The sequence below is a fragment of the Ranitomeya imitator genome, chromosome 2 (assembly GCF_032444005.1).
Source record: "Ranitomeya imitator isolate aRanImi1 chromosome 2, aRanImi1.pri, whole genome shotgun sequence".
Lineage (NCBI taxonomy): Eukaryota > Metazoa > Chordata > Amphibia > Anura > Dendrobatidae > Ranitomeya > Ranitomeya imitator.
Genome location: NC_091283.1, coordinates 286394861 through 286420849, shown reverse-complemented (window position 1 = coordinate 286420849; position 25989 = coordinate 286394861). Strand labels below are relative to the sequence as shown.

Genomic DNA, 25989 nt, shown 5'->3' with positions numbered 1-25989 from the left:
GCCTCTCCATCAAGGTGGGACATGATGAAGCCAACTTTGGCCAGATCAGAAGCGAACCTATGCCCCAATAGTTCGAAGTGCAGGGTGCACTGATTTATGAACCCTCGACACAGAACGGGGTCGCCTCAGAAGCGGGTGGGAGCCGCTAAGCGAAAATCCTTACTTGCTGTGCAGTTTGATACCTGAACACAGGTGGCAGGAGTCAGTGCAATCGAAGAAGCCAGACTATCCAGGCAAACAGATACATTGTGCAGGAAAGGCATGATCTTATCCTGTTGCTCCTTCAGCTGGGAGATCTCCTGACGTAACTCCATGACTGGTGATTTCTGGGATCCAGCGGGTTCCATGGCCGGAGCAATCTGTAACGAATGGAAACGGAAGCACAAATGTAGAAGTTCACATTCATATTTATTAAAGTTTGATGTGGAACCACTAGACCACAGTCCGGGGGGCTCCGAAGGGGGCGTTACTGCGTGAGCCCCAGACACCCGCAGTAAGTCCCCTCGAACAGGGACAGAATGGAATGCCTTCAGTTAGAACCCGTACTCGTGGCGGCTGTCCCAGAGGAACAGACGGAACAGCAAGGTTAGCGGGTATTGCAGAGCCGACTGGAGGATACCGGGTGTAGAAGCTGGCACCGAGGGTACTGGCGTGGTCTGGAAGTGAGGCTGGCGGACTGGCAGGACTAGATGGGTCCAGTGTAGATACTGCGGATGCAGTCCTGCATAACCGGGTAACTGGTAGCAGAAGATCTGTGGAGACAGACAGAATAAGCGAAGTTCCTTGCAGATACTTCAGAAACAGAAGCACAAGATAATAGGAACCGGAAGCTAGCAACAGTGGATACTTGTTGCTCCGGCGCCCTCCCTATGGAGGAAGGGCTAGAAATAATAGCTAAACACATGCCATTGGTTAGAGGCAACATTTGGAAAATTTACACTGTCTCTTTAAGAGACCGGGAGTGACCCGCGTGCAGCCTAAGAACCCTGCCAGGGAACCTGCTGGCCGCACGCCAGGAAGCAGGAGAGGGAGGAGGGGTGGGGGCCGTGTTCAGACAGCGTGAAGCCAGCACAGAGCGAGAGTCCTGACGGAGACCCCCTGGAGGTACAGTAAACAGTCCGGGTGTTAACAGTCACCCGAGCGTGCTCTGGAAATCTCGAGTAACGAGTATATTCGCTCATCACTATTAGTTATTCTAATTTACTGAGATAATGACTAGTGATGAGCGAGATTTCCCGAGCACACTCGGGTGTCCTCCCAGTATTTTTTAGTGCTCGGAGATTTACTTTTCATTGCCGCACCTGAATGATTTACATCTGTTAGCCAGCATAAGTACATGTGGGGGTTGCCTGGTTGCTAGGGAGCCCCACATGTAATCAAGCTGGCTAAGAGATGTAAATCATTCAGCTGCAGTGATGAAAACTAAATCTCCGAGCACTAAAAAATACTCGGAGGACTCCCGAGCATGCTCGGGAAATCTCAAATAACAAGTATATTCGCTCATCACTAATGACTTTTGGGTTTTCATTGGCTGTAAACCATAATCATCAACATTAACATAGATAAATACTTGAAATAGATCATTTGTTTGTAATGACTCTATATAATATATGAGTTTCACTTTTTGTATTGAAGAACAGAAATAAATTAATATTTTGATGATATTCTAATTTTGTGAGAAGCACTTGTATTTTAATTAGTCGTGAAAAGGGCTGTTGGTTTAATGTAACACCAGCAGCAACACTCCCTACACTATGTCCGTGTGCAATGCTCCTAACATGGCGTCACCAGGTCTTATACAGACTTGATGATACTATGCGGAGGGCAGTCAGAGTAATGCCAGTAGCCAACATGTTAATGGCATTACTGTGTATGGCGGGTGTCACGGGACTACCACGACAGAGAGGTTTCAAAGAACCGCAGCGCTCTGGGTCTCGTTCACACACAGTGAACAGAAGCTCTTCACGTGTACTCTCACCTGGCTGCTTTGTGCCAGCAGTGCAGGAGTTAACCTTATTACTGAGAGCTGGGTCTCTCTCAGCTGAAGTGGATTTTGTAATCTGGTCCTCTATATAGACCCAGTCCTGACTACAGCTAGTGTCAGTGATCAGTTCTACTGCCTGGCTTGGAGGTTGATGGAGCGTAGTGTTGGAGGTATATTTACAGAGAGTGGTGTCTGCTGTTTTGGTTGCTTGTTAAACTCGTTTTCTTTCCTAAGTTTATTCCTTCTCTTCCCTTCTCTGTGTTCCTCTTTGGTTGTGTCAGCATTTGGTGAGTTTCAGTCACCTTGTCTGGATACCCTGTTATTTGTTGTATTATTACACTGGTGCAGTCCACCTCCTTTGGGGGTAGAGGGGGCCCCTGATAGGGCCTGCACAGGAGACAGGGATACGCTGGTGGCTCGGGCCTCCTAACGATCATAGGTACCCCTGAGATAAGGAAAAGCCAGGGCCCCATTAAAGTGGTAGGGACAGGTGTGGGTCCCAGTACGCCGTCCTGCCCCTTTATAGCCGCTTACGGCGTGACAGTATCACTGACCTTAAAAATTTTTCTTGTTCCAATATGGACCCCATTGCTGCTTTAGCTGGACAAATGCAGCAACTCAGCCTAGAGGTGGCTGACCTCCGCTCGGCGGACTCCAGTGGCCACTGCAGGGGTTGCTACACCTCCACAAGCTTCGCTGGAGCCTAAAGTTGCGTTACCTGACAGGTTCTCTGGGGGTGTGACAAATTTGTTACTTTCAGGGAGGCCTGTAAATTGTATTTTAGGTTGCGTCCTCACACTTCAGGTTCAGAGGAGCAGAGGGTTGGAATTGTAGTATCGCTCCTACAAGGTAACCCTCAGACCTGGGCATTTTCTCTCCCTGCTGATGCTTTGCCGTTACGGACCGTGGAGGAGTTTTTTTCGAGCCTTAGGTCAAGTGTATGATGATCCTGACCGCGTCTCCCTCGCTGAGTCCACAATACGCCATCTTACACAGGGAAACCGGCCAGTAGAGGAGTACTGCTCTGAGTTTCGGAGATAGGCTACTGACACCATGTGGAATGACCCTGCACTCCGCAGTCAATTTTATTATCTGATAAAATAAAAGATGCCTTCGCCCTACAGGAGACACCAACCACACTGGAGGCAGCTATATCTCTTGCGATCCGTGTGGACCGCCGCCTGCGCCAGAGACTTAATGAATCGCCGCTATTCAAGGGTAATTCAGATTTGGACTCACCAGAATCTGAGTCTCTAGGAGAACCTATACAGTTGGGTGGCGCTACTCGTTCTAAAGGGGCTGCAGTAGTACGGTGTAAGGAAGGTGCATGTTTTTTTTGTGGCAGAAGGGGTCATTATGTGAATGTGTGTCCTTCTAGAAGACAACCGCCGGAAAACTATTGAGCCCGGGTTGGTAACTCGGGTGTACTAATTTCCTTCTTGGGTAAACCTCAATTTTTCCAACCAGCCGAGATTCATCTTGGTGAAAATAGGTTCAATATCTCTGCCTTTCTGGACTCTGGGGCAGGGTTTAATTTAATTGATGCTGGGTTTGTTCAGGCACATGGGTTTAAAGGGACTCTGTCACCTGAATTTGGAGGGAACAATTTTCAGCCATAGAGGCGGGGTTTTCGGGTGTTTGATTCACCCTTTCCTTACCTGCTGGCTGCATGCTGGCTACAATATTGGATTGAAGTTCATTCTCTGTCCTCCGTAGTACATGCCTGCACAAGTACATCCCCGCAGTCAGTGCCTAGCGCCCGCATACTCCCCTCCAGTCACCGCTAACACAGGGTTAATACCGGCGGTAACGGACCGCGTTATGCCGCGGGTAACGCACTCCGTTACCGCCGCTATTAACCCTGTGTGTCCTTAACTTTTTACTATTGATGCTGCCTATGCGGCATCAATAGTAAAAAATGTAATGTTAAAAATAATAATACAAAAAATACCCTGCTATACTCACCGCTCGCGCCGGCCGCCATCTTCCATTGCAGGTTCCGGTGGCAAAGATGGTTTGGGAGAAGGACCTGTCATGACGTCACGGTCATGTGACCGCGATGTCATCATAGGCCCTGCGTGAGAAAGACCTGCCATGACGTCACGGTCATGTGACCGTGACGTCATCACAGGTCCTGCGCTCATACCAACCCTGGGACCGGAAGCTGCCGTGGACTACAAGGGACACTCGGAAAGGTGAGTATATGTTTATTTTTTAACCTGTGACAAACGTGGCTGGGCAATATACTACATAGCTGGGCAATATACTACATGGCTCTGTGCTGTATACTACGTCACTGGGCAATATACTACGTAACTGGGCAATACACTACGTGACTGGCCAATATACTACGTGGCTCTGTGCTGTATACTACGTCGCTCTGCAATATACTACGTGGCACTGTGCTGTATACTACCTCACTGGGCAATATACTATGTGGTTGGGCAATATACTACGTGGCTGGGCAATATACTACGTCACTGGGCAATATACTACGTGCACATGCATATTCTAGAATACCTGATGCGTTAGAATCAGGCCACCATCTAGTCAAATTATAAGCCTCTCTGAGGTCAAGGATAGAAAACCATTTTCATTTAGCCCCCAAAGACTGATTATAATCACGGCTTAGCTCTGTAAACCTTGTACTCATGCGGTTCTGCTCCATACACACATAGCTCCACTCCTACACCTCATACACAGACGGCTCTGCTCCGTACACCTCCTACACACACACGGCTCCACTCTACACACCTCGTACACGCATGGCTCTGCTCCATACACCTCGTACACACACGGCTCTGCTCCGTACACCTCCTACACACACACGGCTCCACTCTACACACCTCGTACACGCATGGCTCTGCTCCATACACCTCGTACACACACGGCTCTGCTCCGTACACCTCGTACACACACGGCTCCACTCTGTACACCTCGTACACACACGGCTCTGCTACGTACACCTCGTACACACACTGCTCCGCTCCGTACACCTCGTACACACACGGCTCTGCTACGTACACCTCGTACACACACTGCTCCGCTCCGTACACCTTGTACACACACGGCTCCGCTCCGTACACCTCGTACACACACGGCTCTGCTCCATACACCTTGTACACACACGGCTCTGCTCCGTACACCTTGTACACACACGGCTCTGCTCCATACACCTCGTACACACACGGCTCCGCTCCGTACACCTCGTACCCACACGGCTCTGCTCCGTACACCTCGTACACACACGGCTCCGCTCCATACACCTCGTGCACACGCGGCTCTGCTACATCCACACTGAAAACCTCTCCTGACCCCACACATAAACTTCCCCTCATCCAGCACCATGACAACCAGCAGAGTCCTTCATACACTGAGGCCCCTGATCATGTGACCCCTGACTCCTCCCCTCCTGTGACCTCATCACAGGTCCTGTGCTCACAGAGCAGCCGTATATGTGGTGTCCGACTCTGCGGGTGGAGGGTCCACACACCAGGACTGTAGCAGGTAAAGACCCCAATATCCACAGGTGTCCCTTCTAATTGGGGGAAACTATCACCTCTAATAATCCTCGGACAGTTCTGACAAACACAGTAAAGTGCCCCTTTATGGAGGTGACAGAAAGTCTGTTAGTCACTTTAGCTTCATAGTATCAGCTCTAATCCAATGGGGAGAGAGCGATTTACCCTGAAGAGTCACAGATTGTGGGGTTGTTATAAAATGTTATATTTAGGGGGTTTGTGTTGTCTCCTTATAAGAATCACAATGGTTTTGTTCCTTTTCCGCTGATAAATACAAACGACCCAACTATGAAAGACGGGAACCACGGAAACATGTATTACTCTCATAGTACGGGGCCTCACACAGTGTAATGTCCCCCAGTAGCCTCCACACATTATAATAATGCACAATCTGCTACCACCTAAACCACTAGATAATAAATCCTCATTTATCCCCATTCTTGATACTGTATATTGCCACTTCCTTGGTTCGCACACACAGTATAATGTTCTCACAGTATCTCCAACCCAATTTTTTGGGTCTATGAAAGACGGGAACCAAAGAAACCTGTATTACTCTCATAGTACGCAGCCCCCACACAGTATTGTCGGGAAACCTTCATATAGACGGCCGGTGGTGATGGAGTCAGTGATGGACTCTGGACAAATATGTTTCTAGAGCCGTAGTAGAAGATGAAGATGTCGTCCTCATCATGAAGTAGTTATTTCTCCTGTCACGTGTAATGAATATCTCCTGCAGTATTGCTAATGCCGATTCCAGTGTCGGTAAATGAGACGAGAATTAGCGTTATGGAAGATGAGTCTATGAGGAACGTATTCAGGTGCCGACTCCGAGGAAGAAACTGCTTGTTGTCTGTGGCCTATAATATATTTAGGTTTTATTACTGGATGTAAAGAAGGAAACTGAATACTGTAAAATAACAGAAATACCATTGCTGCTTGGGTTCCCACCAGTCTCTGTATTTTCTGTTCAGACCTAACGAACTTATGATTCTTAAAGCCAATCAGTCGCCAAAACTGTGAGTAACATCGCCAGTGATTGGGAGCATGGAGGAGATTTCTTAGTCAGCAATTCAACTTATCTTCCAGTCCATACAAGACTATAGAATACAACATCTACAAGTTCTACCTTCTTATATTTCCCCTTATTATCTACAGGATTTTTATGATGTTACATCGACTCGTCTTCTTTTCATTCAGGTCTCCTCAATATCCGATTCTTTGTGAAGATCTTCTATATAAGAGAATTTTCCTGATTTACCCATCGAAGATAGATATGGACAGAGGCAAGATGACGGAGAGGATATTACACCTCACCCTAGAGATCCTCTTCCGGCTTACTGGAGAGGTGAGAGATTCTGATGACGTCACATTACATCATTCTTATCTATGGAAATAACAGATGAACAGAACTGGAGAGGTGAGGACTCTGGAAATGTCTGTAGTGAGATTTATTAATGTGTCTCTCCATAACCAGGATTACACAGTAGTGAAGAAGACCTCTAGTGAGCGCTGTCAGGACCCTGTGTCTGAGGGATGGGGAAGACCCCTGAGCCCAATCACGTGTCATCCACCTCACCCCCTGATACATGAGGACATCAATGACCAGAAGATCCTAGAACTCATCGACAAGATGATTGAGCTGCTGACTGGAAAGGTGACACTGCTGGGAATGTTGGGACATTTTACAGGATGGCTATAAAGGAATCGAGGGGATGACGGTATCATTGTATGTGTCAGGTTCCTATAAGGTGTCAGGATGTCTCCGTCTATTTCTCCATGGAGGAGTGGGAGTATTTAGAAGGACACAAAGATCTGTACAAGGACGTCATGATGGAGGTTCCCCAGCCCCTCACATCACCAGGTAATAGACAGGACTAAATACACACGGCCTATAATTATCTGTATGTAAAGAATGAATTCAGTCCCTGTATGTGTTTCCTCCAGATCTATCCAGTAAGAGGACAACACCAGAGAGATGTCCCCGTCTTCTTCTTTCACAGGACTGTAAACAAGAAGATCCCAATGTTCCTCAGGATCATCAGGTAGATGGTGAGAAGGTGTCATGAGATCTCCCCTATGATGTGTAGACGGCTGTGAAGGTTTTGTGCTCAGTCTTGTTTTATCCACCAGTATTATATGTTTTTTTTTATTATCGCTGACAGCACCCACTGAGAGAGGGGTTCCGCCCCCAGGAACAGGAAACCTACATATAGAAAGGGGTGGTCCCCCTTTCCTCCTCAGATGGTTTCCTGTTCCTGTGGGAACCTGCAGAGGAAACGTTACCTGGGCCTGTGCCTGCCGCTTGTGCGGTGTCTGGGGAACAGCAGGGGCTGTGGCACCAGAAGCAGTGTCGGGAGAGCTCTGCCTGTCAGACTCCCCCCTCGTCTGATGGTGGATGATGTGAGGCCAGGATCCGGGAGAGGCCTTCCTGGTTCACGTGGAACGTGGTGCGGTAGGAACAGACCGGCACTCATCTTGTGGAGCGGGATGTGTGCATCGGCTGCCCTGCTCTTCCATCGGGCAGTGCTTCCAGGTTTGGGGCCCACGCATGCGTACTGCGCATTCAGCATTCCTGAACTAAAATTGCTTGGTTTCACTTCCGGGGGTCAGGGGAGGCTTGTTCTGGAGATGGACTGGCTGTAAGTATAAGATCCGGCGGCCTCCTGCTGCCAATGTGTCCCAAAGATGTCCTCTCCAGGAGAATCTGAGGTGCACCACAGGTGGTGGAAGTGCAGCTGCACAGCAATCCCAAGAGCAGCAGTGGGAGCTCCCGAGAGGGCGACTCCACTGACAAAAGGTTACGGAGTAAGGGAGCTGAACCTTCTAGAACTCGTGCTGTGCCTCCGCTTCCAGTACCGGTACCATATCACAGCTTCACTGGGTGAGTGTTACATGACTCTGCCTACTAAGCTGATTCACCTTTTTTCTGTGTACCTCCCTATCAGGCTAAGAAAACTAAAAAAGCCAAGCACAAAGAATGCGCCTTGTGCTCACAACCCCTTCCTGACATCTATCTTAAAAGACTATGTCAGAGCTGTATCAGCCAGACGTTAGAGGAGGAGTCCTTGGTTAGATCCGCTGATATACGATTAATGATAAGAGAAGCACTTCAGTCCTTAGGAAACATAAGTACAAAGCAAGGAGTGTTACCCCTGTCTCCAGTTCTGCTTCCGGTAGTGATCAGACTGGATTCTCCGGTGCTTCTGATTCATCGTCATCTGTTGAAGAAGGGCTATCTTCTAGGCTAGATCTACGCAGGAAATTATGTTTGCAGTTCTCTCGTAGAAAAAGAGACGTGCTTTCCCAGTTATTGGTGCGTTGCAGGATTTGGTCAGGAAGGAATGGAGCAAGCAGGGGCAGCACGAGGGTTCCTCTCTTCATCTTCCAGGAGGATGTATCCCTTTGTCCCTTTGAAGTTGATGACCTGACAGCTTGGTCCAAGGTGGACTCTGCAGTGGTTTCGACTTCTATGCATTCTGTCCTGCCTGTAGAAGATTCTGGGGTCCTATCTGACCCTCTAGGCTGCAAAGCAGAGACATTACTTAAAAGATCATGGGAGTCCTGCACCAGAGCCCTTAGACCGGCTATATCCCGCACATGTACAGCAAGGTCAGTGCTTGTTTGGGTGGACCAGCTGGAGGAACAGATCAAGAAAGGATTGTCTAGAGAGAGGCTTTTTACCTCTATTCCATTGATCAGGGGAACTACAGCATATCTAGCTGATGCTTCTGTGGACTCCCTACACCTGGTGGCAAGGTCAGCTGGTCTTGTTAATTCTGCTTGTCGTGCCCTATGGCTGAAGGACTGGAAGGGGGATGCGCAGTCAGAGTCTAAATTGTGCGCAATTCCATTCCAGGGTGAGATCCTGTTTGGCAGCATGCTCGTTGAGATCCTCACCAAGGCGGGAGAGAGAAAGAAGGGGTTCCCTAACCAGTCTGTTCTGTCCTACAGGAGGGCCTTGAGAAAGGGACCATTTGGTAGGAGGAGGCCTTATGAAAACAGAGATCACTGGGATACAAAGGAGACCAAACAAAAAGGTGCCCTTTTTAGCGGATCTTCTTCCAGAAAGGGTAATAAATTCCATTGACCCTGACCCTTCTGTGGCCGACAGGTTAAAATTCTTTTGCCACAGATGGCGGGAGATCACTTCTAATCCCTGGACCCTGGGCTTAGTAACATCAGGGTTGAAACTAGAGTTTCTTCATATCCCCCCGGATTCCTTTGTCATGACCTCTCTTAGGGTGCGTGTCAACTGTCTGGATTTACGGCGCCTTGGATGGAGCGGAAAACCCTCTCCGCCCAAAGTGCCGCCCCCTTCTGAACACAAGGTGATTCCGGATGTGTTCATTGCACACATCCGGAATCTCCGCACCCTATGCATAGGGCCCTGTGATTTACCTTGCGGCAACGGAGCGTCGTCGAAAGGTAAACAGACATGCTGCGTTCTAAAAAGATGCGCCGCATGTCCGTAAACGCTGGGCCGCCGGGTGCGTTTTGGCACGCATAGTGGAGACGGGATTTCTTAAAATCCCCTCCACTATGCTGTAACACCTGGATGCTGCCGGTTGAACGCTACTGTTGTATGCAGCATTCAATCCGCAGCTAATCCGGATGTAAACCGACCCGTGGACACATACCCTTAGATCTCCAGCACAACAGGAGGCTCTTGAGTTGGAGGTTTTATGTCTATTATCTAAGCATGTCTTGATGGAGGTCCCGGGAGACCAGGAGGGAAGGGGATTCCATGGGTAGTGAAACCGTCCAGGATAGTTACTACGAATGCTAGTCCTGATGGATGGGGAGCTCATATGGTACTATAACCTGGTCCAGGGGCAGTGGTCCATAGAGGAGGCCGATGACTCCTCAAATCTAAAGGAATAAAAGGCAGTCAGTCATGCTCTACATCACTTTCTCCAACAGCTGTGGGGGTCTCATGTGAGAGTTTTGTTGGACAATACTATGTCGGTTGCATATGTAAATTGGCCAGGCAGAACTCGATCAAAAGTGCTGATGTCTACTGCGTTGGAGATTCTCCAACTGGCTGAAACCCATCTCTTGTCCCTCTCGGCGATTCACATCAAAGGAGTGGAAAATTTCAAAGCTGGCTTCTTCTGTTGCCATACGTTATATCAGAGAGAATGGGGTCTCAGTCACCAAGTATTTAGGAAGTTAGTGGACTTGTGGGGGATTCCAGAAATAGACTTGTATGCCACCAGGGACAACAGAAAGGTCCAAAGGTTTGCCTCCCTGGACAGGGCAGATCAGCCAGAGATGGTCGACTCCCTCCAGTTCCCTTGGCGGTTTAGTCTGGCCTATGCCTTTCCCCCAATGATGGTGCTTCCACTAGTCATCAGGAAGATCAGGGACGATAGAGCAAGGGTAATTCTCATTGCTCCTTTTGCTCCATGGTTTCCATGGCTCAGGGCCATGTTAATATCCGACCCCTGGATCCTCCCATCAGATCCAGGCCTGATCTGTCGGGGTCAATTCCCTCATGCTTGGGTGAAGGGTCTCTGCTTGACAGCGTGGAACATGAGAGGCAGATGTTGAAACTAATGGGGTTTTCTGCCAACCTGATTAGTGCCAGTCTGCAGAGTAGGAAATAATCCACAACGAAGATATACAGAAGAGTGTGGAGGAGGTTCCTTAATTTTCATACTGGGCCCTTCTGTAGTGAGGTTCCAATTTCTGCAATTCTCGAGTTTCTGCAGAAGGGTCGGGAGCTGGGTCTTTCAGTTAACACATTAAAGGTTCAGATATCAGCTTTGGGAGCCCTATTTAGTCGTAATATTGAGGGAGATAGATGGTTTGTACTGTTTATTTTAGTGTGTGAGCATAGTGACCCTGTACACATTGCTCGCTTGCCTCCCTGGGACCTGAACCTGGTCCTTGATGCCATGACGGGTCCTCCTTTTGAACCTTTTAGAGTCTGTCACATTAAAGTACATATCAATAAAGACTGCTCTGTTAGTTGCTTTAACATCAGCTAGAAGAGTTAGTGACATACAGGCTCTATCTATCGACCCTCCTTTCCTGTATTTCCTGATAGGATAGTGCTGAAGCCAGATCCTTCCTACCTCCCTATGGTAGCCGCTAGGTTTCATAGAAGTCAGGGGATTTTCCTTCCCTCCTTTTTTGATAACCCTTCTACTGCTGAGGAAGAGCGATTCCACACCTTTTTTTTAAATTCTATACATTTTTATTTAACCAAATTCATGGTACAAAGCAGTAAAACAAAAATCACAATGAGAACAACATCAACAATGGTCATTATTTTCAGAAATTTCCTCCCTCCCTTCCCCTCACCCTCTCCCCATTACATACAAGAGCAGCGAATAATGCATGGTATAACCTAAGTTCAGGGTCATCTTCTCTCCACCCAAGGTGTCCACAGTGTCTCAAATGTTCTTATGCCTTTTCTCTTAACAAATGTTTTTTTTTCCATAGTCACATAGTCAGACTGTCTGAAGAATTCCCTCAATGTCGGCGGATCTTCATTTATCCAGTATCTGGCGATTAGCTTCCGCACAATATATAATAATCTAGCTATTGCCACCTTATATTTATTATGTACCTGGACCTCCTCCACATATCCCAGAATACAAACCACAGGATGCCTCTCAGTCCTACATCCATACGCTCCCCCAATGGCATTAAGCACCACTGTCCAATAGGAGTTCAGATTTGGACACTGCAATAACATACGGAGAATTCCAGCCCCCTCCACCCGGCACCGAGGACACTCAGAAGTCTGTCTCAGACCTGCTCTATACAGCCGTTCAGGAGTCCTATATACTCTATGGAGTACATATATCTGCGAGAGTCTGCCCGGTTCACTCAGCGATAAATGGGGTATATATTCTATAATCACTTCCCATTTATTTTCCTCTATCCTACCCAATTCCTCCTCCCATTTCCCCATTGTGCTCTAATGGGATAATTATTTAAAAAAGTATGCATTAGATCCTTATAAATGCCTTACACCACCCCTTTTGTTCCCCCCTCTGCGCAGACATAATCAATCAATATATCCTTGTGAATCTTCGTATTCATCATCTTGCTCTGCGTAACATAAGCATGCCGAAACTGCCCATATTGAAATCTGCAGACCTCCAGTAGACCATAATCCTGCAACTTTCCAAAGGGCACCAGTCCCTGCACGTCCTGCATCTGAACCATGTACTGTATTCCCAGTCTCATCCAATTTTTAAATTCTCCCATTTTAACAAATTCCGGTAGACTTTCGTTTTGCCATATGGGGAAAAATTTGTCAAGAGCTCCAAACCCCTAATCTTTTTAATTGCCTCCCAGACTTTATGCATCAGCTCTAAAGTAGGATACACCAAACCCATCTTCCTGAAACATCCTGCCTCCAACCCCTGAACCTAGGGATCCCTCCCCATCACCTGGACCAAGAGATTCCACACCTTAGGGTACCGTCACACTATAACATTTCGATCGCTACGACGGTACGATTCGTGACGTTCCAGCGATATCGTTACGATATCGCCGTGTCTGACACGCAGCAGCGATCAGGGATCCTGCTGAGAATCGTACGTCGTAGCAGATCGTTTAGAACTTTCTTTCATCGCTGGATCTCCCGCTGTCATCGCTAGATCGGTGTGTGTGACACCGATCTAGCGATGCGATCCAGCGATGCGTTCGCTTGTAACCAGGGTAAACATCGGGTAACTAAGCGCAGGACCGCGCTTAGTTACCCGATGTTTACCCTGGTTACAAGCGTTAAACTAAAAAAAAACAAACAGCACATACTTACATTCTGGTGTCCGTCAGGTCCCTTGCCGTCTGCTTCCCGCACTGTGACTGCCGGCCGTAAAGTGAAAGCAGAGCACAGTGGCTGTGCTTTCACTTTACGGCCGGCAGTCACTGAGTGCAGGAACCAGACTGCAAGGGACCTGACGGACACCAGAATGTAAGTATGTGTTGTTTGTTTTTTTTTAGTTTAACGCTTGTAACCAGGGTAAACATCGGGTAACTAAGCGCGGTCCTGCGCTTAGTTACCCGATGTTTACCCTGGTTACCCAGGGACCTCGGGATCGTTGGTCGCTGGAGAGCTGTCTGTGTGACAGCTCCCCAGCGACCACACTACGATTTACCTACGATCACGGCCAGGTCATATCGCTGGTCGTGATCGTAGGTAAATCGTATAGTGTGACGGTACCCTTAGATGTGAGGAGAGCAGTCCTACATTATATAGACAGAACTCATCCCTGAAGGCAGAGTAGGGCTCTGTTTGTGTCTTTTCAGGGCCACAGGAAGGGTTTTGGAGTCAAAAGGATCACTTTATCACATTGGATCAGAGATACAATCTGTCTGGCCTACTCAGCAAAGGGTGAAGGTCCTCCGGATGGAATAAGGGCACATTCGTCACGGGCTATGGCATCCTCCTGGGCTGAGAAGGCGGACGTCTCGATTGATCTGCTATGTAATGCTGCAACATGGTCTTCACCATCTACCTTTTACAACCACTAGAGCAGTGGTCCCCAACTCCAGGTCTCGAGGGCCGCCAACCGTGCAGGTTTTCAGGATTTCTTTAGTATTGCATGGGTGGTAATGTGATCATCTGCACAGGTGATGATTCCAACCCCTGTGCAATACTAAGGAAATCCTGAAAACCTGCACTGTTGGCGGCCCTCGAGGCCTGGAGTTGGGGACCACGGCACTAGAGACTCGATTTGTCGTCATCTTCTGACTTGGTTTTCGGGAGATCTGTCCTCAATACGGTGGTCCCTCACAGATGATGGTTCTCTGGAAGTCTCTCAGTGGGTGCTGTCGTGACGAGAATAAAAATAACGGATTAATTACAGGTAATTGTATTTTATGGAGTCCACGACAGCACCCACTCACTTCCCTCCGTTAGTAGCACATTCTAGAGATGTGTATGTAATTCACTCCGGGTGATGGCAGTATATATTGAGGTATATATTTATACATATCGTGTGGTTTTTATGAAGATGTTCTAATGTTTTCTTGGCGGTTCCTTTTGTACTCTGTAATCTACCTAAGGAGGCGAGGGGGACTGCTCCTTTTTATCTGTAGGTTTCCTGTTCCTGGGGGCGGATCCCCTCTCTCAGTGGGTGCTGTCGTGCACCCCATAAAATACAATTACCGGTAAGTAATCCGGTTTATTTTTTTGTAATGAGAACGGTGGAGATAGTAGGATTAGAGCTGATCATAGATGTGACTTCTCCATCTGTCTGTGACTTTTACAATATTTGTTTCAGAGTGAAGCTCTGACCCATATTAATACTACAGAGTTATATGTGAAGAATGATGAGTGGTCTAAAGAGGAGATTCCTATATATGACTACCCAGGTGAGTAGAGAAGTCACAGATTCTTCTCAGTCACCGGCTGTGGCTGCTTTATCGGTGGTGTAGTCCGGCTGTATTACCATGATCACCATTTTGCCTCTAGACCACAACATTCTCCTCCATCCAAAACTCTTCAAATGACTTTGGGCATTAAAAGCCCTTTTCTATAGAACATATAGCCTGGAGGACCAACCTATACCCTGAAATTAGGAGACACTGACCGTAACCTGCCCAGATCTGTAAACTCCAAAGCCAAATGACAGCATACGTAGAATGTGCTGACAAGTTAGAAAAACTTGAAGAAAAATATAATGATGGGCCTGTAAGGGAAAGCGAAGAGTAATGATGCTGTTGGCTTCCTAGAACCCTGATATCTTATTGGATGAATCTACCTTCTCTCCCTTCTGTGCTGCTGAATGTGCTCATATGGTCCCTACAAGACCAGGTCCAGTCTTTCTGGTCAAACTTCACTTTTATGATCAACAACATTGAATGTGCAGTGAGGCCAAGTGTGAATCTTTGTACTGTAACAGCAGAGTTTCCCTTTATACTGAATTTTCAATTTCTTTTAAAACCGAATAACTTCAAAGAGGATTGTGATAAACTTCTTAAAAGACATCACACCTGTCCCATGATATATCTCTCTAAGCTGTATCTGGCTGATGACTGTAATATACATTTATTCCCGCCTGCAGGAGATGTGTTGGCTCGAGCCCTGGTTTCATGGATTCACTCCACGTCATAAATTACATTATGTTTTCAATCCTAAGGAATTCAGATTACTGCACAATCTCTCCTGAAATGGGGGTGCTAATACTTTCTCTAATCTTCTGAACAGGACTTACAATGGCTCCAGTGGTCCACCATAAATGGATGCAACTCCGGTTTAGTGTTTGAGCACTCCCCTCATACATACGCTGCTGTTGGGGATGTAACATAGTTTTTTATTCTATGTCTTTTTTTACCTGTTCATCTGTATGATAGTTTGATTGTGATGGGATCGCCCTACCTCAGTTATCTGAGTCTGTAACTCCGTGTTAGTCCTTAGCCCCTTTCTTGCATCGGTCGTAAATGTACGCCGATGTCGGACACCTTCCCTTTGATGTGGGCTCCGGCGGAGAGTGCACATTTTTCCTTGCACATGTCAGCTGTTTTGAACAGCTGACATGTGCAAGGAACAGCCCTCAGCCCTCGCGATCCACCCTCAGCTATTAAATGCTGTTGCCAAACGCCAACAGCAGCATTTAACATGCGCTTCTGGCAATCGCGCTAGAAATCTGCCCATTGGTGACCCCCATCACGTGATCACAGGTCATGGGTTGGCATGACAACCTGAGGTCTCCTGTATTCCTCTGTGGTTGTCACTGCTGGCTTGCTGTGAGCGCCGCCACGTGGTGAGCGCTCATATCAAGTGAGTAATTCTGCTACATCCACGTGATCTAATCATCGCTTGTACAGTCATGGCCAAAAGTATTCACACCCCTGCAATTCTGTCAGATAATACTCAGTTTCTTCCTGAAAATGATTGCAAACACAAATTATTTGGTATTATTATCTTCATTTAATTTGTCTTAAATGAAAAAAACACGAAAAGAATTGTCCTAAAGCCAAATTGGATATAATTTCACACCAAACATAAAAAAGGGGGTGGACAAAGGTATTGGCACCCTTTGAAAAATCATGTGATGCTTCTCTAATTTGTGTAATTAACAGCACCTGTAACTTACCTGTGGCACCTAACAGGTGTTGGCAATAACTAAATCACACTTGCAGCCAGTTGACATGGATTAAAGTTGACTCAACCGCTGTCCTCTGTCCTTGTGTGTACCACATTGAGCATGGAGAAAAGAAAGAAGACCAAAGAACTGTCTGAGGACTTGAGAAACCAAATTGTGAGGAAGCATGAGCAATCTCAAGGCTACAAGTCCATCTCCAAAGACCTGAATGTTCCTGTGTCTACCGTGCGCAGTGTCATCAAGAAGTTTAAAGCCCATGGCACTGTGGCTAACCTCCCTAGATGTGGACGGAAAAGAAAAATTGACAAGAGATTTCAACGCAAGATTGTGGGGATGTTGAATAAAGAACCTCGACTAACATCCAAACAAGTTCAAGCTGCCCTGCAGTCCGAGGGTACAACAGTGTCAACCCGTACTATCCGTCGACATCTGAATGAAAAGGGACTGTATGGTAGGAGACCCAGGAAGACCCCACTTCTTACCCCGAGACATAAAAAATCCAGGCTGGAGTTTGCCAAAACTTACCTGAAAAAGCCTAAAACATTTTGGAAGAATGTTCTCTGGTCAGATGAGACAAAAGTAGAGCTTTTTGGGCAAAGGCATCAACATAGAGTTTAGAGGAGAAAAAAAGAGGCATTCAAAGAAAGGAACACGGTCCCTACAGTCAAACATGGCAGAGGTTCCCTGATGTTTTGGGGTTGCTTTGCTGCCTCTGGCACTGGACTGCTTGACCGTGTGCATGGCATTATGAAGTCTGAAGACTACCAGTAAATGTTTCAGCATAATGCAGGGCCCAGTGTGAGAAAGCTGGGTCTCCCTCAGAGGTCATGGGTCTTCCAGCAGGACAATGACCCAAAACACACTTCAAAAAGCACTAGAAAATAGTTTGAGAGAAAGCACTGGAGACTTCTAAGGTGGCCAGGAATGAGTCCAGACCTGAATCCCATAGAACACCTGTGGAGAGATTTAAAAATGGCAGTTTGGAGAAGGCACCCTTCAAATATCAGGGACCTGGAGCAGTTTGCCAAAGAAGAATGGTCTAAAATTCCAGCAGAGCATTGTAAGAAACTCATTGATGGTTACCGGAAGCAGTTGGTCGCAGTTATTTTGGCTAAAGGTTGTGCAACCAAGTATTGGGCTGAGGGTGCCAATACTTTTGTCTGGCCCATTTTTGGAGTTTTGTGTGAAATGATCAATGTTTTGCTTTTTGCTTCATTCTCTTTTGTGCTTTTTCATTTAAGACAAATTAAATTAAGATAATAATACCAAAGAATTTGTGATTGCAATCACTTTCAGGAAGAAACTGAGTATTATCTGACAGAATTGCAGGGGTGTGAATACTTTTGGCCATGACTGTATGTAGCTGAGCCGATTGGGTTATGGCAGCTTCTAGTCTTCCATGAAGGCTATTGAAGTTTGCCAAAAGTAAAAAAAAAAAAGTTTTTAAAAATATAAAAAAATATAAAAGTTCAAATCACCCCCCGTTTGCCCTAATTAAAATAATAAAAAATCAAACATACACATATTTGATATCGCAATGTTCAGAATTACCCGATATATCAATATTAAAAAAGAAATAACCTGATCGCTAAACAGTGTAGCCAGAAAAAAAGTAAAAACGCCAGAAATATGTTTTTTTGCTCACCACGACATTGCATTTTAATGCAATAACTGGCGATCAAAAGATCGTATCTGCACCAAAATGGTATAATTAAAAACGTCAGCTTGGTGTGCAAAAAATCAGCCCTTACCCAACCCATGATCACAAAAAATGGAGAATCTACGGGTATCGGAAAATGGTGCACTTTATTTATTTTTAACAAAGTTTGGAATTTTTTTTCTCCACTTAAATAGAAAAGAACCTAGACATGTTTGGTGTCTATGAATTCATAATAACCTGGAGAATCATAATGGCAGGTCAGTTTTAGTATTTAATGAACATAGTAAAAAATCCAAACAATAAACTGTGGGATTGCACTTTTTTGCAATTTCACAGCACTTGGAATTTTGTTTCCGTTTTCCTGTACACGATATGCTAAAATTAAGCTCTCACTCAAAAATACAACTAAACCCACAAAAAAACAAGCCCTCACATGGCAATATTAAGAAAAAAAATAGTTATGGCTCTGGGAAGAAGGGGAGCAAAAAATGAAAATGCAAAACCAAAAATACCTCTGGTCATTAAGGGGTTAAAAAGGTCTCCATTCCCTTTTCCCTCATCACACGTCAGATCTGCACTATTATGCTGTATGCACACAATGCGTTTTCTCGGCGTTTTTTTTACGTGTGTAAATGCTCCAAAAACGCAATGGAATACTAAAGCAAGGGAATTCAATGACAATCCTGAAGTGTTGTGCACATTATCAGTAAATTTCCATCCTTATTTCCAGCGTTTTATTTTCTGCAGCATATCAATTCTTTTTGCGTTTCTGCATCACTTTTGACTCACGGACTTCAATTGAGTCAGTGAAATCTGCAGCAAAAACACAGGTGTATAAAGGTTTGCAGATTTGCTGCCAAAAATGCAGCAAATTGTCAAAGGGAAGTGTCAGAAAGAGAAGGGTGTGTGGGCGTAGAATGTGTGTGTGTTTCTGTGTGTGGGTGGAGAATATGTCCGTGTGTGTCTGTGTGTGTGTGTACTCATGCGACGTGTATACCCAGGCGTTATCTGATGGGACTACTACTCCCATCTGGCTACGTCTTTTGACAGGATGTAATCGCTCCCGCAGTGTATCACTGAGCCGCCATGAGAGTTCACTGGAGTTAATCAGCTGTTCAGCTCCGGTGCTCTCACTTAAGGCATCGCTGCGTGGGAAAGTTCTCACACAGCGGTAGTTCCGTAAGTGAGCGCATCGGAGCTGATGAACTCCAGTGAAGTTTCACGGCATCGCAGTGATACACTGCGGGAATAATTACCTCCTGTCACTGTATCACCGGAGGCCGGGAAGAGCAGTCACATCTCCTGATGTGACTGTTGTACACGTGAGATCCCCATGGGACACGCGGTATTAAAGGGACACTGTCACCTGAATTTGGAGGGAACAATCTTCAGCCATGGAGGCGGGGTTTTTGGGTGTTTGATTCACCCTTTCCTTACCCGCTGGCTGCAATATTGGATTGAAGTTCATTCTCTGTCCTCCATAGTACACACCTGCGCAAGGCAAGATTGCCTGGTGCAGGCATGTACTACGGAGGACAGAGAATGAACTTCAATCCAATATTGCAGCCAGTATGCAGCCAGCGGGTAAGGAAAGGGTGAATCAAACACCCAAAAACCCCGCCTCCATGGCTGAAGATTGTTCCCTCCAAATTCAGGTGACCGTGTCCCTTTAAATGGACTACGGTGGACAGGATAGTATTATATGTTGGTTTATTATTTTTGATTGTTTGCAGGAGACAAGGGAGTTGGAGATTAGGCGTTCAGTAAGTATGGTAAATTTTGATTCAATAAAGGAGTCTATGTGATTATTTCAAATAAAGGACTTTATTCTGGGTGTCTGTGTTTTATACAATATCACTATGGTTAGTAATGGATAGGTGTCTTATAGATGCCTCTCCATTACTAACCTGTGGGCTTGATGTCACCTGATAATACAAAGGTGACATCAACCCCACAAATGTTAACCCCACTTGCCACTGCTACAAGGCAAGTAGGAAGAGCGAGTGCCAGAATTGGCGCATCTATAAGATGCAGCATTTCTGGGGTAGCTGAGAGTTGTTATTTTTAACCTGGGGGGATGCCAATATCCATGGCCCCTTCCCAGGCTATTAATATCAGCCCACAGCTGTCTTTCTAGCCTTTGCTGGTTCAATTTTATAGGGGAAGCCAATGTAAAAAATTTTCTGGGGTTTCCCTGTAAACTAGCCAGTAAAGGCTAAGTAAACAGCTGTGAGCTGATATTAATACTCGTAGCCTGCGAACCTTTGGCTATTGGCTCCTTGCCAGAATATTAATATCAGCTGTCGGCTTTTCCTCTGCTGGTTATGAAAATTATGTGAGAGCCCATGCAATTTAAAAAAAAAATATTTTGAAATATAAACAGATACTACATTTCATGCAATAATTGATAATTGATTTTTTGTTACAGCATATGTATGTTAATTAAGTTACTGCTCCTACATAGGCTGGTGTGTGTCTTTATTTAATATTAATGAGGGTATCTGGCTGAAGAGGTTGAACAAGGAAATGACATCACAACTATTATTATTTTTTTAATATATCTTTATTTAGCTCTTTGGATTCACAAAAATGCATAAAAAACGGGCGTATTGTAAGATGCGTTTTTCTGCCAAGAGATGCAGAAACTTTGCAGAAATTTCTGCAAGCAAATACGCAACGTTCACACACAGCCTTATAAATAGTGCTATTTAAAAGTATATTTGAAATTAATGTGATAGCAAAATAAACTATCATAAAGGCCAATATTTTCTAAGAGCCACTGAGTCCCATACTCTAATTACCTCGAAGAGGTTTTGCCATTAGATCCTCATTTTTTTTACACTTCAAAACACTGTTCAGCTTGATTATTTCAGTAGGTGTGTTATATAGTCGCAGTTTTGCCCATCATCCTTTAACTTCTTTAACCCCTTTACATATGGACTTGCACACAGACCCCTAGGCTTGGGCCACATTGATACTTGCTTTTCAGTAGTATAAAATGGCAAGAAGAATAGTCAGGTAGTCTGGCTACAAGCGTGAGTGAAGAGAAAATACAAAATCAAAAGAAACAAGAGTAGTCGGTAAACAGGCCGGGATTACAACAGGAAACAAATACACAAGCTGGGAGCTGAGTACAGAAGACTGGACCAGAGAAGGACAAGCCTGTATCTCGCAGTTTTCGGCAATATGCTTCAATCTTTAGTAGAGCGCGGTGCTTTCCAGTTGGCTGAAGTAAGGTGCAGATTACTCTAGCTGGACACCGTGCACACTCAAACTGCCAGAATGGATGGTGTCCCTGCCGGAATGGATGGTATCACAGGTTGCAGGCACCTTAAACTTGGTGGCTCAACAGTCTGCGCCCCCCAGAGCTTCTGGTTCTGATGTCTCGTCCATTACTAGCGCCGCCTACAGAATGAATAAGAAGACATCATAGGAGCTGATCCCAGAGAAGATGGGACACAGCATTTGTAGAAGCCGTAAAATGACAAAATGTCAGAAAACCAGAGCAGTAGAAATCCCCATCAAGTGACTCTATTTTTGACAGTATAACCCTATGTGAATTAATCTATAGGAGTAGTGACAATTTTGACTCCACAGCCACTTTCCGGTAATTAGCGCATAGTGGATGTTGGAGAGTAAAAATTGAAAATATACCATTTTATTACACAACACATAGTGCCAAGATTGTGCTCCAGAAAACACACGCACCATAAATTAAGTGGGTTCTTCTCGCTATAGTAATGCCAAATACATGGATGCTAAATGTGGTTTGGGAACACTGCAATGCTAAGAAGCGAGGGGGAGATTTAATTTGGGAAAAGTGGATTTTGCTAGATTGGTTTATAGAAGCCATAGTTGCTTTTCAAGCCACTAATAATGTAGAAACTTCTGTTTTTCCATTGACAGATGATGGACCTGAGTGGAGACTTGTTTTTTGTAAGATGAGTAGAACAGAGGCAGAATGAACAAACAGTTGAACACCATGCTCCACTGGTTTAAGCAATGAGGTTTTCTGTTAGACTGTGAACTGTCATTTTGTTGGTGAATAATTAAAATATTTTACATAACTTGCTATTTTTAATTATAGTTTAAATAGAAATATAAAAAAAATAAATTTGAGGATATTTCATTAAAAAATAATAATTGGTTTTATTTTTAGATTACTGTACCAGGAGATCAGAGGGACAGCTGACATCTTCAGTTTTTAAATCAGATCATCTTGAGATCACACAGGATACATTTGAAGTGAATGTTATTACGCCAGATGTACCATCATCCGTTCACAGCAAAGATCTGTCATCTGATCTTTTGAAACAGGTCCTGTCTTCTGATTCATTACCAACTACTAAGGAAATTCAAAGTCACAAAATAAGCATTAAAAAACGAACTGTTCCTAAATCAAAGAAGCCTTTTTTATCCTCCGAATATGGAAATAGCTTTCCCTTTGAAAAGTCTTTTCTTAAACATCAAACAATTCACATAGCAGAGAACAGATTTTCATGTTCAAAATGTGGGAAATGTTTTAACCAAAAATCAGATTTTGTTATACACCAAAGAACCCACACAGGGGAGAAGCCTTTTTCCTGTTCAGAATGTGGGAAATGTTTTAACAAGAAATCAAACCTTGTTATGCACCAACGAACTCACACAGGGGAGAAGCCTTTTTCCTGTTCAGAATGTGGGAAATGGTTTAACCAGAAATCTAATTTGCTTAAGCATCAGAGAATTCACACAGGGGACAAGCCTTTTTCATGTTCAGAATGTGGGAAATGTTTTAACTATAAATCTGATTTGCTTATGCACCAAAGAGCTCACACAGGGGAGAAGCCTTTTTCCTGTTCAGAATGTGGGAAATATTTTAACCAGAAATCACATCTTGTTATGCACCAAAGAACTCATACAGGGGAGAAGCCTTTTTCCTGTTCAGAATGTGGGAAATATTTTAGCCAGAAACCAGATTTGCTTAAGCACCAGAGAATTCACACAGGAGAGAAGCCTTTTTCATGTTCAGAATGCGGGAAATGTTTTAACCAGAAATTATATCTTGTTATACACCAAAGAACTCACACAGGGGAGAAGCCTTTTTCCTGTTCAGAATGTGGGAAATGTTTTAACCAGAAATCACATCTTGTTAGACACCAAAGAACTCACACAGGGGAGAAGCCTTTTTCCTGTTCAGAATGTGGGAAATGTTTTAACCAGAAATCATATTTTGTTATACACCAGAGAACTCACACAGGGGAGAAACCTTTTTCCTGTTCACAATATGTGAAATATTTTAACCAGTAAGCGCATCTTGATCACCACCAGAGAACCCACACAGGGGAGAAGCCTTTTTCATGTTCAGAATGTGGGAAATGTTTTAACCGGAAATCGGTTCTTGATAACTACCAGAGAACCTACACAGGGGAGAAGCCTTTTTCATGTTCATAATGTGGGAAATGTTTTAAACGGAAATGGTATTTTCTTAAAGGAGTTGTCATCACGTTTGGCCTTGTTAAAATAAAAAAAATCATTCACCTTTCATGCCGGTGCTGTTCCAGTGGCATCGTCACTCGCATTCCTGGGGCTCATATAAGGTTGTTGCATCACACGAACCCTGTGCCCAATCAGCCCCAGCTTCACTGTCCCCACCCTCAGACGTATTGAACACGAACAAGAAGCCAGTGCTGTAAGTTCTCTTTCACTTCCTCCGATTTGTCTGAAGGTGATTCCAGTGAAAGGGAATGTAATAGACTATTCCGACGACCGCTGGAAATGAATGCCAAAAATTCTTTATTTAAATAGTGACCAGTCATATGTAACACCAACGTTTCAGCAAAAGAGTTTTTGTCAAGGTATTTATCTACAAAACAATACCACAGAATAAGAAAATAATCCAGATCAATAAATCAATACATCAACTGGTCAATCAAAAGTCTCAATGTAAAGGGCATACACCAGAAGCGGACAATAAATGCTAAAGAAATAGATGAATATACATCCATAAACACATATATGTGTGCACATATGTACATCTAGGACCATAATGGTGCATGTTATGAAGAACCTAAAATATGATAAATATAGGAAAGCCAAGTAGCGCATGTGCATTGAGAATTAAGGGACGGAAGTGGGGCAAAGAAAAGAAGCTGTGGAGGTAAAGCTGCGGTATCACAGAGGAAGATTAAACTAAGACCACTGCCAGAGTCTAAACGGAAAAAAATTACTGTACACATGTAGATCTAAAGAAATAAAAAGAAATAAAGAGGAGCCCAAAACGCAATGTGAAAAAATCAGTATAATAGTCACTATAATAGACCACTATATAAGGAAATAGTGTACAATAGAGAAAAAAGGTTGTGCATAGATATATCATGTACGGGAAATGTATGTATACATTAATCATAGAGTGAAACTAATAATGTAGAGATATACAGTAAGATAGATAAGAATCTTGACAGCTGTATAGGGAACCAACCTGCACACGAAAGTGAAGGACCTATGAACTCACATCTAAAGAGAAGTGGGAAAGAATAAAAAAATTCATATTAGCATTTTGTAAGATTAATATAACTTAGTATGTCTATATTCAATGATTTAGAGAATTAATGAACCTATATATAATTCTATATATACACATATAGGAGAACATACAAATATGTCAAATTTAATAGAATATCTCATTTTTCCTATTTAGGCCATATGGTTCTAGAGTCTGAAGGGTGTGAATCCAATATGCCTCTCTTAATTTCAAACTTCTGTTTCCACCTCTTCTAGCCATCGGTATACTCTCAATGATTTGATAGCGTAACTGTGAAATATTGTGATTATTACCATCCACCTCTCGTGTCTCCCCTTTTCCTCATAGTTTGTAAGCTTGCGAGCAGGGCCCTCATTCCTCCTGGTATCTGTTTTGAACTGTATTTCTGTTATGCTGTAATGTCTATTGTCTGTACAAGTCCCCTCTATAATTTGTAAAGCGCTGCAGAATATGTTGGCGCTATATAAATAAAAATTATTATTATTATTATTATTATGAGAAATGAAATGAGCTTTCACAATGGGTAGCCGATTTGTGCTGTGATACCGCAGCTTTACCTCCATAGCTTCTTTTCTTTGCCACACTTCCATCCCTTAATTCTTAATGCGCATGTGCTACTTCGCTTTCCTAGGCTTGTGCTCTAATTACATACACGCCATGCCCTTTTTCCGGTCATTGGCACCTCACTGACATCATAAATAGGCGACACTGCATTACACGCCGCACCTTACCGCTACGGCGGCTTTTCCCGATATCCATGGAACGCCCCCAGACGCAGGGCCGCGGGTTACTCGGTACCGGTCCTCTGCTGGCTCAGTTCTGGGGATGTCGCGGTGGCTGGACCCGGTCCGTGACCCTGCTAAGGGGCGTCCAATGAAAGGTGGTACGAGTCTGTCAAGGTTTTGTGACGCCACCTGTGGTATTCGGTCAGGGCGACCGACGCTGCTTGGGGTCCACTGGGGTGATGTGATGGCAGCTAGATGGTAAACCTTCCCACAGGTGACGTGAGTCCCCAGGGCTTCCCAGTAAGGTAGGTGGCGATGGTGTGAGGTGCAGACAATAACGAGGACACAGGGTTGCAGTCTCTTTACCTTTTAGGGTATGTGCACACGTCAGGATTGCATCAGGATTTTGTTAGGATTTTTCATCAGTATTTGTAGCCAAAACCAGGAGTGGAACAATTAGAGGAAAAGTATAATAGAAACATATGCACTACTTCTGCATTTATC

At 44.7% G+C, this 25989-nt stretch overlaps 1 protein-coding gene across 1 annotated transcript; it reads left to right on the top strand.

Annotated features, from left to right (window-relative positions):
- Positions 1-5406: 5406 nt before the first annotated feature.
- On the top strand, positions 5407-23762 carry LOC138663197 (zinc finger protein ZFP2-like). The gene is made up of 7 exons (XM_069749353.1): positions 5407-5491; positions 6706-6853; positions 6983-7162; positions 7246-7369; positions 7453-7550; positions 14754-14844; positions 22397-23762. The coding sequence occupies exons 2-7, from the start codon at positions 6782-6784 to the stop codon at positions 23524-23526; spliced, it is 1695 nt and encodes a 564-aa protein (XP_069605454.1). The 5' UTR covers positions 5407-5491; positions 6706-6781; the 3' UTR covers positions 23527-23762.
- The last annotated feature ends 2227 nt before the right edge of the window (positions 23763-25989 follow it).